At 32.2% G+C, this 17,897-nt stretch overlaps 1 protein-coding gene across 1 annotated transcript; it reads left to right on the top strand.

The window, feature by feature from the left end:
• The first annotated feature begins 6,610 nt into the window (after window positions 1–6,610).
• On the top strand, window positions 6,611–7,468 carry LOC118074437 (uncharacterized). The gene has a single exon (NM_001414596.1). The coding sequence runs from the start codon at window positions 6,640–6,642 to the stop codon at window positions 7,231–7,233; it is 594 nt and encodes a 197-aa protein (NP_001401525.1). The 5' UTR covers window positions 6,611–6,639; the 3' UTR covers window positions 7,234–7,468.
• The last annotated feature ends 10,429 nt before the right edge of the window (window positions 7,469–17,897 follow it).

Below are 17,897 nucleotides of genomic sequence, written 5' to 3'. Positions count from 1 at the left end.
GTCTATTCACATGAACAACTTTCAAACGACCATTCGGAATTTTATGAATTCAAAAAACAACATCATTAAGTTTGTTTTTGATAATATAAGGACCTTCCCACTCACAATGAAATTTTGGACACTTTCCTTTAACTCTTTTAGGGAAAAATAACCAAACCTTTTGACCGACATCAGAAGAAAGAATATTAGATTTCAAATCATACATACACTCAATGTTTTCTGATTCAATTTGTAACTTATCACGTACATTATCATGAACAATCTGCAATTTTTTACGATGATTAAAAATAAAATCAGTTGTAGAATTATCGTCAGAAGAATCATCTGAAGGATTAATTCCTCTGAGAAGATCAAAAGGCAACCTTAATTCACGACCTAACATCAACAAATCTGGTGAATATTTAGTAGTTTCATGTTTTGAAGAATGATAGGCCAATAAAAATAATGAAATCCACTTATCCCTAATCCTTTTGAATTTCACTCATACATTTGGACAAATACTGAAGAATCGTCCTATGCAACTGTTCAACTAAACCATTAGATTGAGGATGAAGAGTCGCGGTTCTTGTCTTTTTAATACCGAAAAGACGGATCACCTCTTGCCAAGAAGAAAATGACAAAAATGTTCAACAGAAATAACAAAAGCTAATGATTTTTTCCTTGTAACACAGTAGTTACGTTCACGATTATGTAAAGTTTTGCTAAAGTAAGCAATAACTTTTTCTTCATAAACAGTTTTACCATTGCTATTAACGTGAATCTTTTAAGATAACGTAGCACCAATGCCAACATTTGAAGCATTAGTATCAAGAATTGAAGAATAATTTGGATCAGGATAACCCAAAACTGGAAAGAAGTCAAAATTTGTTTCAATTTTTGAAACGTTTGAAAAGCTAAATCATCCCAAACAGAATCTTTCGTTTCCTGATTAATAAGATATAAAGGTTTTGCGATAGTAGCAAAATTTTTGACGAATTTCCTGTAATAAGAACAAATACCTAGAAAACTTCTAAGTTCAGATTTATTTTTGGAATCAGGCCAATTAATAATAGCATAAATTATATCTGGAGAACTTTTCAGTCGTTCACCAGAAACTACATGTCCAAGGAAAATAACTTTTTTTTGGAAAAATATACATTTCTTAGGATTTATTTTGTAGCTTGTAAAAGTCTTTCAAAAACATTTTGAAGATGGATAACATGTACATGTAGACTTTTACTGAAGATAATAATATCATCCAAATAAACTAATCAAATTTTACCGATAAGACCTTCTGAAACTATGTTCATAAGTATAACGAGGTGGCAGGAGCATTACACAAGCCAAAAGGAAAAACCTTGAATTACCAAACCTCTTTCCGAATACAAAAAGCAGTTTTAGGTCTATCTTCTGGAGCAACTTCAACTTGCCAATATCCACTTATTAAATCAACGGTAGAAATCGATTTAGCACCAAGAACCATAATCAATAAGTCTTCTTGATGTGAAATTGGTGTTGAATCCTTAAATGTGACATCGTTTAATTTACGATAGTCAACGCACAATTTAATTTCGTCACCTTTTTTTTGGACAAAAACAACAGGGGAAGCCCAAGGACCATTAAAAGGTTCTATTGCATTCTGTTGTTTCATTTCCTCAATAACTAAATCAACTTCATCCCTATAATGTGAAGGAATACAACAAGGAGCTTTTTTAATTGGAAGTGCGTTTCCAACATTTATTATATGTCGTAAAATTTTGTACTTTCCTAAATCAAAAGATTTTTTCGCACAGATATACATATTTTTCAATAATAGTCCTTCGAAACGGAATTTTTTCACCGGGCACATAGGGCAGCACTGGTGTCTCGTCTATTTTATAAGAGTGCCGAAGGTGGTAATACAGCACTTTTAGGGCGGCGTTGTGTCGGTGAATGTAGGCTGAGCGCGCTAGTATCGGGCAAGCCGATAATACATGGAATAGCGTCTCATCTACATCACCGTGGCAAGCTCGGCATCGTGTGTCTTCGAGTTGCTCGTGCATAACATCACACCGATAGGCGAGGGTGGAAAATACACCATCTTGGCAAGCCATAATGAATCCTTCGGTCTCAGAGAACAAGCCAGCTGACTTAAGGTTTTGGTAAGTCAGCTGGTGTGACGAGTCCTGTGTTTTATATCGACCTTTCGCTGCCCTCTAGTCAATTGCAAAAGCCTTAGACCGTCTGGGCTGCTAGGGTCGAAAACTGAGCCGAGGTTGTGCGCTGCCTGATATGCTGCTCTATATAGGAACGCATCTCTCCCCAATAGTTCAAAGCTGTTCACGAACTTGAGAAGAGGATCAGAGCTCTCATAGATGTCATAAGCCGGGCCTATCACTAACCTGTCATGTAGACACTTCAAACTTAGTAGTCCACGCCCTCCCAGATCACGGGGAAAGTATAGGTGTTGGACAGAAGATCGCGGGTGATGACTTCGATATAACGTCATTACTTTCCTCGTGATAATGTCCAGATCTTTAAGCTCTTTTCAGAGCCATTTAAGAACTCCGAATGAGTATAGCAAGACTGGGGCAGCGAGCATATTCGTGGCTTTGACTTTGTTAGAGCCTGATAATCCAGAGCCTTATATTGTCTTAAGTCGCTACTTGTTCTCACTGCGGAGAGTACCTTTGATGACAGACACGTCCTGTAAAGGAGATTGTGCCTGTCCAAGATATCGGTATGACTCTCCAGCATCGAGATGTTTTATGATGCTCCCGTCTGTAAGCTCGACATTATCACTCCAGTTCGGCGATCTTCCTTTTACTAAGTGGGCAACTGCGCACTCGTCCAACCCAAACTTCATGCCGATTGCACTGGTATACTCGGACACAACCTCTAGGATTGCTCGGAGTCTCTCAGGACTTCCCGCGTACACTTTCAAGTCATCCATATAGAATAGATGTGTGACTTTGTGTACGCGGATGGACACTCGTCCGGCTTTGTATCCAGGCGTTCGGCGTAGAGTGACAGATAATGGCGGCAGTGAGATGCAAAATAGAAGAGGACTCAGGGTATCTCCCTGGTATACGCCTCTCCTTAATGTTTTCAAGCAAGTTTTTGCAAGTTTTCCTTGCAACCTGTCAAGCCACGCTTGCTGCCACGTTGTTCGTTTATCTGTCTCCATACAGGTTCTATTGCAGTCAAAATCCTCTCGTTTAAAATCTTCGTGAACAATTTGTAGAGAGTATCAGACATGCAATAGGCCTGTAGTTTCTAGGGTTATACAGATCACCACTTTTGGGGATCAGCACAGTACGCCCTTCAACGAGCCATCCGGTAATAGGTGTATCTCCTCCTAGATATTCTGAAAAGATACGAGCCAGATGCTGGTGGGATGATGTCTATTTTTCCATTTATTATTTTTATTATTCATACTAAAATTATTATTATTATTATTCTTATCATAACAATTATTTTCATTATGACCTTCAAAGGTCAAATCTTTAATCGACTCGAGCTGTAAAGCTCTCTGAGTTGCTAATTAAAGAGATTTAACTTTCTCCGAACGAAGAGAAAATTGTAACTTTAATCTTTTTAATCCAGAAATGAATTGCAAACCAGCAATTCTATCTCTCTTTTCAAAAGAGACTGAAGGATACGCAAATTTGACAAACCTATTCAAATCATTTCAAAAGTCTGTTAAATTTTTATTTTCAGACTGTTTTCTAGCCTGAAAACGAATAAAATACGCTCTAGAAAATTAAGCTTCACCAAAACGATCTTCCATAATTTTCTTCAATTTTTCGAAATTCCCCAAATCTTCTAAACTCAAATTTACTGAAATAACTTAAGCTTTGTCCTCCAAACAGGACACTAATCGATGCTTTTACTCCATTTGTCTACTTATGAAGACGAGCGATAGTCTCAAATTGACGGAAAGAAAATTCCCACGTCTGCGAACCATTAAATTTGCTGAAGCTAACGAACTATTATTAACCGAAGAAGTTGAGACTAATTCACCCAATCTATTGGAACTAATTCTTAAATAATTGATTTCCAAATTTTTATTATTATTTATCTTGCGATTCGTCAGAGGTGTCTGGCCAGTGATCCCAGGGCTCCGACCCACCTGGAGCCTGACTAGACGGGATTATCCTGCAGACACCCGACTTCCTCAGGTTTGACGTTGAGCCAGGGCTGCAGCCGTTTAGTCATTATTTTAAACGTCCCAGGATTCAGAAAGACCCGAGGATAACTGCTTTCTTCATACGAGCCGCGAGAATCTTAACCTGACTACGGCGGACTGGTATTGTTCGAAGCGCTGTCAGAAACAAAATACATGTCTAGAAGTTTAATGTATCTGTAAATAAGAGAATGTTTTATTATTTAATATGTTGTTTTTTACGTATGAAGTCATTTTAAAAAATTTGGATTGGAAATATGTGAAAATTAAAAATAATCTTCATAGGGTGTCTACTATGAGGGGAAAGAAATACGTGGTTTATTATTTTCGGCATAGATTATTATATAGGAACCTTAGCTAAATTACCTTAGTTTATTACCTTAGTTATATTACTTTTTCCATTTGCTGAATTAAATAGAAGATGGTATGTAGGCTGTAGAATGAATTCTTCAAATAGTTATTGATCACCTATCACCACACTGACGTCATTGATAATTTCTGGACGTTTATAATGCCCTTATTAATCCTATTAGATAAAACTATCTCAAAATGGAGAGAAAATACAATCGATTTGGAATTGAAAGAAATGATGACGGTTGAAAACACAAAAAAAATGACGATGTTATTACAATAATTAAATATCAGTGCTCTGTAGTGGTCTGGGTGCGACCCGAAAGTTTCAGACGACCAACATTACAGCGGAAAAAATTTAAAAACACCTCGAATAGAACCCGTTTCCAATTGTTCATACCAGATTTAATTGTTATAAACAAAAAAAGTTAGCTTTTATTTATGTTAAACAGTGGGTAACTTTTTTGCAGTAAATAAAAAATTACACGTCAATAGGACACAAATATGTTGCATAGATCTTGTTTTCCATTCTTTATACAAATGGAATTGTTATAAACGAAATGAGTGTGTTTCCATCGATTTGATATGGCTAGTTACTTCATTTTAGTAAAAGAAAGAATTGTGCGTTAGAAGAATTCGAATGTACCTCATAGATCCTTTTTTCTATTATTTATAACAAATTCCATTGTTATAAACGAAAAAAGAATGTTTTCATTCATGTCCTACGGTTGGTAAGATTTTTCTAGTAAAATGAAAAATTATGCGTTGAAAGTACTCATCTATATAGCATGGATCTCTATTTTTATTGTTTATACCAATTTAAAACTTTTTATTTGAATATTACCATGATCAATAATCATTTGTCAGTAACAATGTTCAATTGTTATGGACACAACTCCATATTATTAACAATTATTGTGGACAATTAGAGCGTTTTTAATGCTGTTTTTTCAATCCTGACACGAGTTTAAAATTCTTTTATTGCTGATTTTGTTTTAAATTTTTTTTTTGATGAAATATCGTCATCATATTTTTATACAAATATTTTGATGATTCAATATTTATAGTTTTTTAAAGATTTTTAAATTTTGTGTAAAAAATGGTATATTTTATAAATTGCAAAATTCAGGTTGTTTTCCATTTTTGCTAGTTTTTTGGTTCTGCAAAAAAATGGATCCTATATTGATATGATTCTTTGTTCTCGAGATAATTGACCAGGAAAATTCCGAACGAACGTACGTACATACACACAGACGCCCCCTGGAAAAAAATCGTATTCGACTCTGGAGACCTCAAAACGGAGATATTTCGAAATTCGGGCTTCGCAAAATCGGACCCATTACTATAACTTCACACTGGGAAGTTAACAATCATAATCTTTCAATCACTTATGATTAATGCTGCCTGTTACACCTCTCTGTACTTTTTCCAGGTCTTTCTATAGTATTTTTCTCGGGAAACATACCAGAACAAGTCCCGGAAATAGTCCTAAGAAAAGTCTTGGAGATCATAGTTTGAATAGTTAGTGTCTGATTGGAATAATCAAAAAGGATTATTCAAATTTAGAGCTACTTCACTAAAGTAATGATTTTATGCCACAACGTGACAGCAGAGCTTCGAGTGGCAGGAGTCACGTCATGGCAGATGCACCAAAGTCCTTGAAGAGTACAAAGTATTTGTTTTTGTTCAGAGATTTTGTAGTCCCTATCAAGAAGATACACCCAAGATCAGATCATCATTACTCGGTCGCGTCAAATGAAAAAATAAACGAAGAGGAAAGAGCAGCTCAGATAAGGCTTAAAATATTTTTTGAAACGTTTAAGAAAATGATTAAAATACGAAATACGAAATTTCAGTGTGAGAACAACTGACGAATTACAAAACTTCAAAAGGCTCATTGAATTTTCAGCTACACATCAAATATTTGTTACTTTCTTACCGTTTTCCTTGTAATTTAGTTGAAATATTAAGCGTATACTGTCCAGACTGATTCCAGAAACAGACTTAGCATTTAGTCAGTTAAATTAGTGTTGATCAGAACCCGCTTTTTGATTTGGCTAACATTTTTCTTCTTTTAAAGTAAAAATATCTCTATATTAGATTCAGAGCTAAAAATTCTGAAACTTACTCGTATTTTTCAAGGAATGATATCATTCTTCGCGCTTTTTATTATGCTAATGACCATTATAGTTCACGTATCTCTGACAATACAATTTCAAACGAGTGACTCATCGATAATGCAACCGTACTATAACGCATTTGTTTCTCCATATACATTGAAAAACGACTGCAATGCTAATACAGTATATTGCTTCAATAGTGAAGATTGCTTTAATAAATGTTCTGTATTTTATAAAATGGAATTCGCATGTTTGAAAGGCGTATGTAAAATCGCTCAGTCAGAAGAGCTACAAAACAAATGCAGTTTAGAAAAAGGAGTTGCTCCGTATTTAATAAGTGTACCGGAGTTGAGATCTCTAGATTGGCTATGTAAATCAATAGATTTAGGCATTGTAAAGTATGACAATAAAAAGAAATATGTCAACGTTATGTGCAAAGGAGGAACTATTTCAACAAATTATACTGATGGATATCCTCAACAACACGATTGTACTTGCCCTATCTCAATGGTATACGGAATAGTGCCAGCAACAGATCTCAAACGACAGCACGTTGAGTGTGTTGCGGAAAATAATCGTTGGATCTATGAAACTAACCAATTGATTTATAATAGATGAACGAAAAGTTATCATTAGATTGTCGGTACAGTAATATTACACTGTTGTTTGTATGCACTTGATAATATTGAAGTTTGTATTATGAAGTAGAAAAGAGCTTTTTGTATTGAGTAATTACAAATACACTCGGCTACCCTAATACTTTTCTTTTATCATAAAAGCAATTGCCAACTGAGAAAGATTTTTTTCGAAAAAATTTTTTCAATCAGTAATTTTTGAAAGATGAGTCGTATTCGAAATGATTTGCCATATTAATAAAATTTCTAAAAACAACGAATTCATTCATTTATGTTTTGCTCATACTCGGTGAATTGGAAATTTGATAAAAAAAACGTAAGATGATCATAGCTACATAGAACGATTGGTCAAGCTATTATAGCTAGATTTTTTGGTACCAGCAACTCAGACTGGCGCTCGTAATTTATACTAGGAATTATTAAAATCACTTTTTCCTCATAAAAATTAGAATTGACATACTGTTTATCTTACAAGGAAACATCGTAAGGTGGTCACCGTCGATTTAGCTGAGGCTTCTATATAATAATCTACGTCGAAAATGATGAACCTCGTATTTTTTTTCTGCGGAAAAACGTTTGAAAGGGGTGAAAATCACCCCCAAGTTGACACCCTATAGAGGTAAATTATATTTTTCACATATTTCTGGTCGAAATTTTTCAAAACGCCTTTATGAGTTAAAAAAACACAAAAAATGATAAAAAAACCTTAATTCACATACTTATAAAACTTGCGGAAAAACATTTTTTTTATTAAAAAAAACAGAAAAACTATTCCTTCAAAACTATAAATTAGTTTTTAATGAGACCAATTTTATTTAAAAGAGCATAAAAAATAACGAGGTACGTGTGTTTGCAATTTTTAAAATAACATCAGAATCGATTCCAGAAAAACTTTTTTTTTTCGAAAAAATCTATAACTCAAAAACTAAAAATTATTCTTCGATGGGACCAACTTCAATCGAATGAGTGAAAAAATTTACGACATTCGTGTTTTTGCAATTTTTAAAATAACATTAACGACAGTAAACAAAATCGCAAGTTAAAAATTTTTAATTGTCATTGATTAATTATTTATCGTCACAATAATCACCGAATCAAATACGTCGTAATCAGAGACTGCGTAGTTTATGATTAGTCAACACATTATTTTTTGTTATCGTCATGTGGGTAAACATAGATATAATTCTTATCACAGTCACAGATAAATGATTTATGAGGAAAATAATTCTTGTAATAGTAATATACGGATTATTCAATGCAAGCATTTGGAACGAATGTGACATATTTTAATTATTTGAAAAATTGTAACATTATTTTTTCGCATTCATCTTTGATACTGTAGTAAATGGATATTTTTGCGTCATTTTGATAGTCATTATTCTCTGTGTGTATAAAATCGTGTGCTCGGAATAGAAATATTGTTATCTTTTATTCTAAAAATTGTGTAACACTCAATAGTTAAAAATGAAAGTTAACTCCCTTAATGTTAATTTGTTACTTGTAACAACACTTCAAATTATAAAAATTATGGAAACACCTATGAATGATGCTGAAATACAATTAAAAAATTACTTTAAACAAATGTTATTTAATGCAATAAATGGGTATACTGATATCGAAATGATGGAAGAGAATTCTTTACATTTTCGAAAACCATATGAGGATTGGAAACCAGAAATTATAGAAGACAAAGAATATGCATCTGAAATCCATAAACCAAAAGTGTCTGATGGAGCATGTACTACTGATGAAGAGAGCATGACTATATATTGAGAGCAGTTGATATTGGCAAAGTGGTAAAAAAAGAATTTAAGTATCGATAGTGTTAAGCAAAAATTTAGATATGTACAGTCTACTCGACAATTAAAACGCTGGGCACATCAATTGAACCAAGGTGGAACATACAAATAGAAAATATCTCAAATTTGCAAATATACATTGGAAAATTTTAAAACTGCTATCGATGCTGAGATGATAGTCCATGATTCCGGTTTAAAAAAATGGGCATTAGTACCTAAAGAAAATTTATAATTTGATGATTTCTATTTACAAGCATCTTCAACGTGAATACTATCATTCAAAAGAGCTCATCGTATTGTTTCTCGTTAAATTAACAAATTCATATCATCAAAAACGATTGAAGATCGTAAAATGTTAAAACAAACTTCAGAAGTGTTCGTTAACGATGTAGAATCAAAAATTCAATCATATGGTTCAGACGACATATATAATTTTGATCAAAGTGGCTTTTAATTCGAAGTACATTAAGACAGGACTTTAGCTCCAGAAGGAGAAGAAAAATAGAGTGCACAGTTCAATCAGTTTCTTGGACAACTTACAATTATACTATACAACCAACGGTATCAGCTGATGGAAAAGTTCTCACTCCCCTTTTTCTTGTGTTGAAAGAACCAACTGGAAACTTGGTCCACAGGTATGAGCATCGCTTTACAGACCAGATAATGTACACGTAGAAATATCGAAATCAGGAAAACTTACTTCAGGTGAAAAATTCAATTCAAATATTATATTATATGATATATTCTAGAAGTTTTTTGAATGAAAGGTTAGGAAGGACTTGATTAAGCCAATTGAAGACACAATGATTATCCAAAACTGAGTTGATACAACACTCTAATAATCACTAAAATAATTTTTATATGCGTAAACGAGTATACAGAAATTTTATGAATACAAAAGAAGCGTGTCGTGACACCAAGAAGCTCCACGAAAAAGTGAGTAAAGTCGTTCAGGAAACAATCCCACCAACCAGAAGGGAGAGCTAGTGTCGTGGGTCTTATGCACCTCACGACACCCAAAGATGTCGTCACCGAAGTCTAAACCTCAACACTCCCCCCCCCTTTGTTGGTTGTGACATTCTTAAGATTTATCTGAAACATAAAAAGTAGATAGACTATGAGAGTTCTACCGCACATTTTTTTTTTGGGTTGCTCCGGTAGAACTCTCATAGCTGTGCACGCTAAAGTGAGGGGTGAAGGTGTCTCTAAGGCTTTCATGGTAGAAAGCTGTAAACGTGAAAAGTGAGGAGGTAGGGGGTGTCTCTAAGGTTTTGCCGGTAGAACTCTCATAGCTGTGCACGCTAAAGTGGAGGGTGAAGGTGTCTCTAAGGTTTTTTGTGGTAGAATCCACTGTAGACGTGGAGGAGTTCTTGAATTTTGTTGGGGGGTTGAGGGGGGATTCCGGTGTGGGGTTGAGGGAGAATTCTTGAGGTAATGTGTCAAACATAGATGGGGAAATCTAATTATTAGAAAAGGGCATGCAGCTGCATGTCCTGTATTCAAAATTAGGCAGCTTTCTTTGATAACCTATAAGAGAATAGATTTGAAAAGAAAATTTTATCATATGAAAAATATATATAGGAAAATCTAAGCATAGCCTTAGACGTGCATAGACATGCAGCTGCATGTCCTCAATTCGATATTGAGCAGCTTTCTTTGATAACCTATTAGAGAATAAATTTAAAAAGAAAATGCATAATCTTAAGTTGCTATGATATCTAGAAAAATGTCCTGTGGGGGAAAACACGAGTAGGGAGGAAAAAACCTACCCTCTATTTATTGGGAGATTTGTTTTCAAAAATCACCAGTCTTGCTTCAGACATAAGTCCTGTAAAATTCTATGATCAATATGAGAAAGTGGTTAATAAGTGATCAGTTTTACAAGTTATACATTCAAAATAGACTTGCGTTAAATCAGACGTTATGTGCAAAAATTAAACAAACTGTGCCAGAAGTGTACTTAGAATTAAAAAAACTAAAAACCAGGAATCATTGCTGGTGGATTGGCTTCATATTTATTGGGATATACTAACACATATACAGATATCGATTATTGGATTATTCATCATGAATGTTTTATATATTTATATATATGTACGTGAATTGTGCATTTCTGTTGCAAAAAATTTTATGCTTTATACATTTATGTGACTTTACTACATTTATGTGACGTCACATAAATGTAAAACATAGGAATTGGGCATTTGTGTAACGTCACAAAAATGTACAAATTAAGACGTCCATTATTTTTTATGCTTTGTACATTTATGTGACAAGAATGAAATTTTTTTTAGCAAGTTTCCAAGATTTGTTCGACGAAATAGGCAGGATAAAAAACAATTATTCTTTTTCCTCAACTATCGCAATCATTTATCGGTTATTCAACTATATCTGAAAGAATGAACGAGATTATGACTATCAGCAAATCGAAAACATTAGACAGGATAAATGACTTCTAAGACCAGACGACTATGGGATATGATCTTAGAGGTTATTATCGAAGTTGTTAATGTAGAATTCATAACTAACATAATGTTTAAAAGTTTTTACAAATTAGGCTTTTAGGCAACTTCACAAAAATCCCTATAAATGATTTAATATTGAATGAAATGGCTATAATATAATGACAAAGAAAATGATCGACTCCGTTAACATTCGTTGTTTATCCGAAAGATTCTATTTCTCGTTTTAATTTGAAGAAAAATTGAGACAAAACCGAAAAACATTATAGTAAGATTTAAATCAATAATCTGTCGCTCCATAGTCTGAACAACTTATCAGTTATCCAAAGATACTTAAGGATGAAATATTATTCTATCATAGGTTCATAATCCATCAATAAATTACGTATGCATCATTTGTACTTTACATATGAGAAGATATCTATTCAACAGATAAAAAAAGTTTGTAATCGTATAATAGCTCAGTATTCGTGTTGCTATTGTGTATTTTTTAAAGTACATGGTATTAAAAAGTTTAAAAGAATTGTACATTTATGTGACATCAAAAAAAATCAGACTGTTGAATTTTTCTAAACAAAAAAATTTTTTATGCTTTATATGTAATCGCGGAATCAAGAATGCACTATAAATAGATTCTAACTCTACAAAGTGATTGAAGACAGAAAAATATGATATAAGGCATAAGGAATCCCCAGTATCTACCACGATCCTCTATGGCGCATGAAATAGACTATGATCGACTTGTTACGTTTCTCAAACAACATTCATAACACAGTTTACGTCCTAATTTATTTGATATATCAGGCAAGAATAAATAATGGGATATTTTTTTTAATAAAAAAGACCATTTTCCGTGATATGATAGAAAAGGATTTGTGATGTCATTGTTTATTTCATAAAGTACATGATATATAGAAGTTTTGAGTATTGTACATTTATGTGACACCACAAAAAATCATTCCAACTATTGAACTTTATTTAAAAAAACTGTTCCACGTCTCTTAGAAAAAAGTAACATCTTTTGTAGTGATCTGCTTATTGATATCGAATCACTTCTCATCTTGATTAGTAAAAAAAAAATAAGACGAAAACAGCACGATGGGATTCGAACGTACGGTCTTTCGCATCGCGGTCTGATTTGCTTAACACTAGTCTACCAGTTCTATGATATTAAAAGTTATCTCTCATGTGCATTTATCATTTATCAATCACATACATATGCATTATTTCTGCTGTTTTCAGTATAAAAAGATTAGAAAATATATTTTCAATAGAAAATAACATTCGCAATCATATAATACTGGAGTATTTGTGTTGTGATTGTTTATTTTATAAAGTACATAATATATAGGAGTTTTGGAGAATTGTACCTTATGTGACACCTCGACGAATCACTCCAACTATTGAATCTTGGAAAAAAAATTTTTTACGTTCTATATGTAACCGCAATATGATATCACATATAGTAAATTTCTGCTCTTCGAACGGATTCAATACAGTTCAATGTTATATAAAAACATAAAAAATTACGAATATCTATAGAGATTTCCTATTTTGCATCAAATAAACTATAATCGAATTGTAACATTTTTGACCAACATTGATCATACATTTTTTATCCCAATTTTTTTCTCTGCATAAATAATAAAATTCTTCCTTTATACAGTAATTCAACATAGTTAAATGTTATATAAAAGCATCCGAAATATCAATCATCTACAGAAATTTTCTATGTTGCCTTAAATGAACTATAATTGTTTTGTAACATTTTGGATCAACATTAATCATACAATTTACGTCCTAATTTTTTTGTATAATAAATAAATTATGAAATTTTTATTTCATAGAAAGAAACCATTCGCAACAATATGATGGCATAGTATCATTGTGATCGTCGTTTATTTTATAAAGTGAATGATGTACAAAAGTTTTGATGAATTGTACATTTTTGTAACACCATAAAAAAAATTCAAACTGTTGATTTTTATAAGGGAAAAAAATTATGTTACATCTCTTGAAGAAGAACATTATTTTTTTCATCAATTTGTGTATCAAGATCAAATTATTTTTTGCGTTAATTAGTGAAAACAAAAAAAAAAACAACGGTAGAAAAGATCACGGTAAGATTTGAACGTATGATCTCTAGCAGCGTAGTCTGACTCACTTACCCCTAGTCTACCAGTACTTTGAGAACAAATATTATTCTTTATGTATATTGAAAATTCATTAAACAATTACAGATACACTATATCTGCTGTATTTAACATAAATTATGACATATCATCTCAAGAGAAAAGAAACTATTTGCAACAATATGATGGCATCGTATCATTGTGGTCGTCGTTTATTTTATAAAGTAAATGATGTACAAAAGTTTTGATGAATTGTACATTTTTGTAACACCATAAAAAAAATTCAGACTATTGATTTTTATGATTGTTCTCCGTCTTTTAAAAAGAACAGCATCTTGTTTAAAGATCTATGTATCTATAAAAAAGTAGTGCGTATCATAATTATGAAAAAACAAAAAAAAAAGTTGAATGGTGATTGTGGGATTCAATCATAAATACTTTTTCGTTGTAGCCTGACTTTTTTGCTACTAGTCTATAAATATCATAAGACAAATAGTTTTTTTGGTACAAATTCATTTTGGTATATATGTACGTGTATATATATATATATATATGTATGCCTAGCGTATAGTTTAAGACACTATAATTTAACAGCGGAAATAAGTGCAGAAAAGAACAACAACATCAATGCAACCCCAAAAAAATGATTTAGACGTGAAAAGACATCAAGAGAAGGACTTCTACGGAGTAACGTGAATTTTAAGGACATTCAAAAGAAATGATTAATTTAAGGACATGTCCCGAAAAACCTTGATACATTACGTGTCCTCGAAGTAGACGCTAGAACAGCACTCTGATCAGAGACATAAAGTAAACATTGAAGACATCTGAGAAAACAATGGAAAACATAGTAGTAAATGTTCTTATAAAAGAAATACAATAAATCATAAAAAAAAAAAAAATTGTCGTTAGATAAAAAATTACAGTTTGATATGCTCGCGATCGAAAAAGTCGAGAAGTTCAAAAAAATACGTGAGCCATCTTTCATGTTGCTCAAAGACAATAACGATGAAAAACTCGTTTTCGTCATACCTGGGCAGAAAGTTTACCTTTCTATTAGAAAGAAGTTAAACTTTCCACGCAGGTATAACAAGAAATTATATTCAGCCCTCAAAAGGACAATTAGATTAGCTTAGCCACGTGTTTAACACGTGGTTCAAGATAGACTACTTTCCCACCCTAGGCGTAAAATGGACAATTAATCTGACAATACGATTATTGATATTTTATCACCTTGTATAAAATCTTTATGGAAGTGTATTATGGAGTTTGAATAAGTATTCTTATCGTTTACGGACTTACATCCACCCCAACGTGTGTTTTGTCATATTGTATGTATTTATGGTTAATCGTGCGTATAGTTTGAGGACATCTCATAATAGTTTGACGATGATTACTGAATTTTTATCCATCTTGTACTGAGTTCTCTGGAGGTATGCATGCTATTGCTACCCATCCAAAAAATAGAAATCAGCACCATACAGACTTCCGTAACTGACTAAAAGTATTTCTAATACTCCACACGTAGTAAAACATCAGTTTAAAGTATATTATAAGGACAGCGAGCTAAAAACGATATTGTCAACTCCCACACTGATTATTCACATTTTGTTATGTTGCTGTTTAGAGTCTGTATGAGAGTGAATTATTGTATGTACTCACGGCAAATTGTGCGTATAGTTTGAGGACACTCCACGAGAATCTTGTAATTAGAATTTTAATCACATGAACCTCCTACCACATTTCTTTAATATAGTGTATCCTTCCCATTGATCCTAATCATAGAAATTAGTATTCTTCGACCTGATGTTAATGTAGATGAACAGGTTTTATATCATTTACCCCAAAATATATTAATGTAAAGTGTAGACTGAGGACACTGAAGATGAAAAAATTATTTAATTTTTCAATAGGACTGTTGGTATTTTGCTATCTTGTATGGAATTTATAACTAAATAATTGAGGTGTCTCCAGTCAGGATTAGAATTAGTCGCGACTGCACGTCTGCATCAACGATTATCGTGTTTAATTGTATTTATTTATAACAAATTGTGATCATAGTTTGAGGACATCTTATAAAAATTGCTTGATAACAACTGTGTTTAAATTCATTTTCTCCTGAATTCTCTGAAGGTATTTACTCTAGTTTTACCAATTTAGATCATAGAAATCAGTGCTGTACAAACTATTGAAATTAGTCATTAATTTTCTGAGCATGATTGACTTCCTGAGTAATCATATCTAAGTTTAGTATGAGGACACTGAGCTACAAATGATTTCTCATTCTAAAACTACGACTGCTGAGATTTTGTCATCCTGTATAGAATTCGCAACTCAATAATTTAGGTTTATTCAGTTGGTATTATAATTATTTACGGATGCACGTCTGCTTTAACGGGTATTATGACAAATTCTTGTAATTTATAAGTAATCTTTTGCATAGTTTGAGAACATCTTGTGAAAATTGCATGATGAAAACTGTATCTATATTAATTTTTAGATGAGATGACATCTTATGAAAATAACCTAATGAAAACTCTATTTATATTTGTTTCTTACCTCATTCTTTTGTGTGAGTTTTTCTGTAAAATACCTTCTTTTAACATAAAACCGATAATTCGTAATTATACAATTAACATTAAAGAACTCCTGATTATAGATAATTGTCTTTATTATAAACTTTCAAAATACATATTTAACATATAAAAATAGAAATGTATCATTTTTGCATTCATATAAAAAATTCAATTAACTTGTACATTTTCCATGTAACGCTTATAAATTTGTAGTTTTTACAGTAGAATAAATTTTACTTTCTCATATAAATTATAGATTACTGAACAGAATTGCGTAAAATTTATAGACTTATAATTGTGAATACTTTTTTTGAAAATAAAACTGTTTTTGTTAATCGAAAACAATCAAACATTTTGAACTTCAAAGTCAACATTGTTATATTTGCGAATACAAAAAATCGTATTGCTTCTTCTCATTCAAAGAATATTATAAGATGTAAAAAATAAAAAGTATTATTTCGTATAAGTACTCTTTTTTTTGGACGATGCATATTCCGCTTTGCGTTTCTGAGCACGTCTTTGATTATCAATCCAGGTTTTCAATGATTCAGCTGTTCTGTGTTTTAATATTGCTATATTTTTATTAATGCAGTCTCTGCATTCCTTCAAACTTGGTAGATCTGTCAATTTATAGACATTTCCGAAATAGTTTTCAACCACTTTCTTTTCTTTTTCTGACCATTTATTGTATTTTGTTGTACTGCATGACGCCGCTGAAAGAAAAATTATTCATTATTCTTCAAATTTTAAATTTAGTTCTTGTCGCATTAGGATTTTCTTCAATTACAGGATAACATTATAAATTGTTTAATAAAATCTTGGAAATAATGAATCTTTCAAGAAGTGAAATTTTCTATCACATGTAGATGTTTTTATACTGATCATTTAGATTCTGTTATTAAATAAAATTCATAGATTTAACTTTAATGATAATCCTAATATGCGTATTCGAAAGAATTCCATTACACTTTTGCAAATAAAAATGAATGAATTTCAATTAGTACCTTTTCAATTTTAATACTTACTTATCGTTTTATTAGATGAAATTTTACGTCGTTTGACTTCTGGTGAATTCAAACTATCTTTTGAATTTCTACTGGTACTGGGAAGTACTTCAATATTCTGTTGATTTTCTTTATCACTACTATCACTATTTTCTTCATCACTCACTCCATCATCTTGTTCATACTCATCATCTCCAATTGCAGCTATGAGTAATTTCGAAACGTCTGTAATCTCTGCTACTGGAATAGGAAACTCGATATACACTCTTATGAATGTCTTTATGGTGACCCATGAAATTTGCTAGATTATCGACTCGGTTTTCTTCTACATTCAACATCGCCGTATATGTTGCTATGTGCTTTCTTAAAGTTGTACCTCTCAAAGAACTTGGCACAGCTGCACCACATTCATTAGCGAAACGTTTTAATAACGGACACGCTCTTATATATGGTTTACCGAGTTTTGATATGTATAACTTGGTAAAAATATATTGATTTTCTGATTTAATACCAGCTTGCACCCGGTGTTTCAATAAAAGTTCAATACATTTGACGAGAATTGGGCTTAGCAACACCGAAACTGTTCGTCCTAGTTTTCCCCTTAAAGAAATATGAATAAACTGAGACGCATATGCTTTTGTTGAATGAGATAACTTTTTATAGATTTCCGGATC

This window comes from Chelonus insularis, unplaced genomic scaffold, assembly GCF_013357705.1.
Source record: "Chelonus insularis isolate UGA/USDA-ARS -01 unplaced genomic scaffold, ASM1335770v1 contig_104_pilon, whole genome shotgun sequence".
In the NCBI taxonomy this organism is placed as follows: Eukaryota; Metazoa; Arthropoda; class Insecta; order Hymenoptera; family Braconidae; genus Chelonus; species Chelonus insularis.
The sequence above is the reverse complement of the archived record's forward strand: the minus strand, read 5'-3'. Positions and strand labels throughout refer to the sequence as shown.

Coding starts and splice junctions, on each gene's coding strand:
- LOC118074437 (NM_001414596.1), top strand. CDS start 6,640: ATGATATCATTCTTCGCGCTTTTTATTATGCTAATGACCATTATAGTT.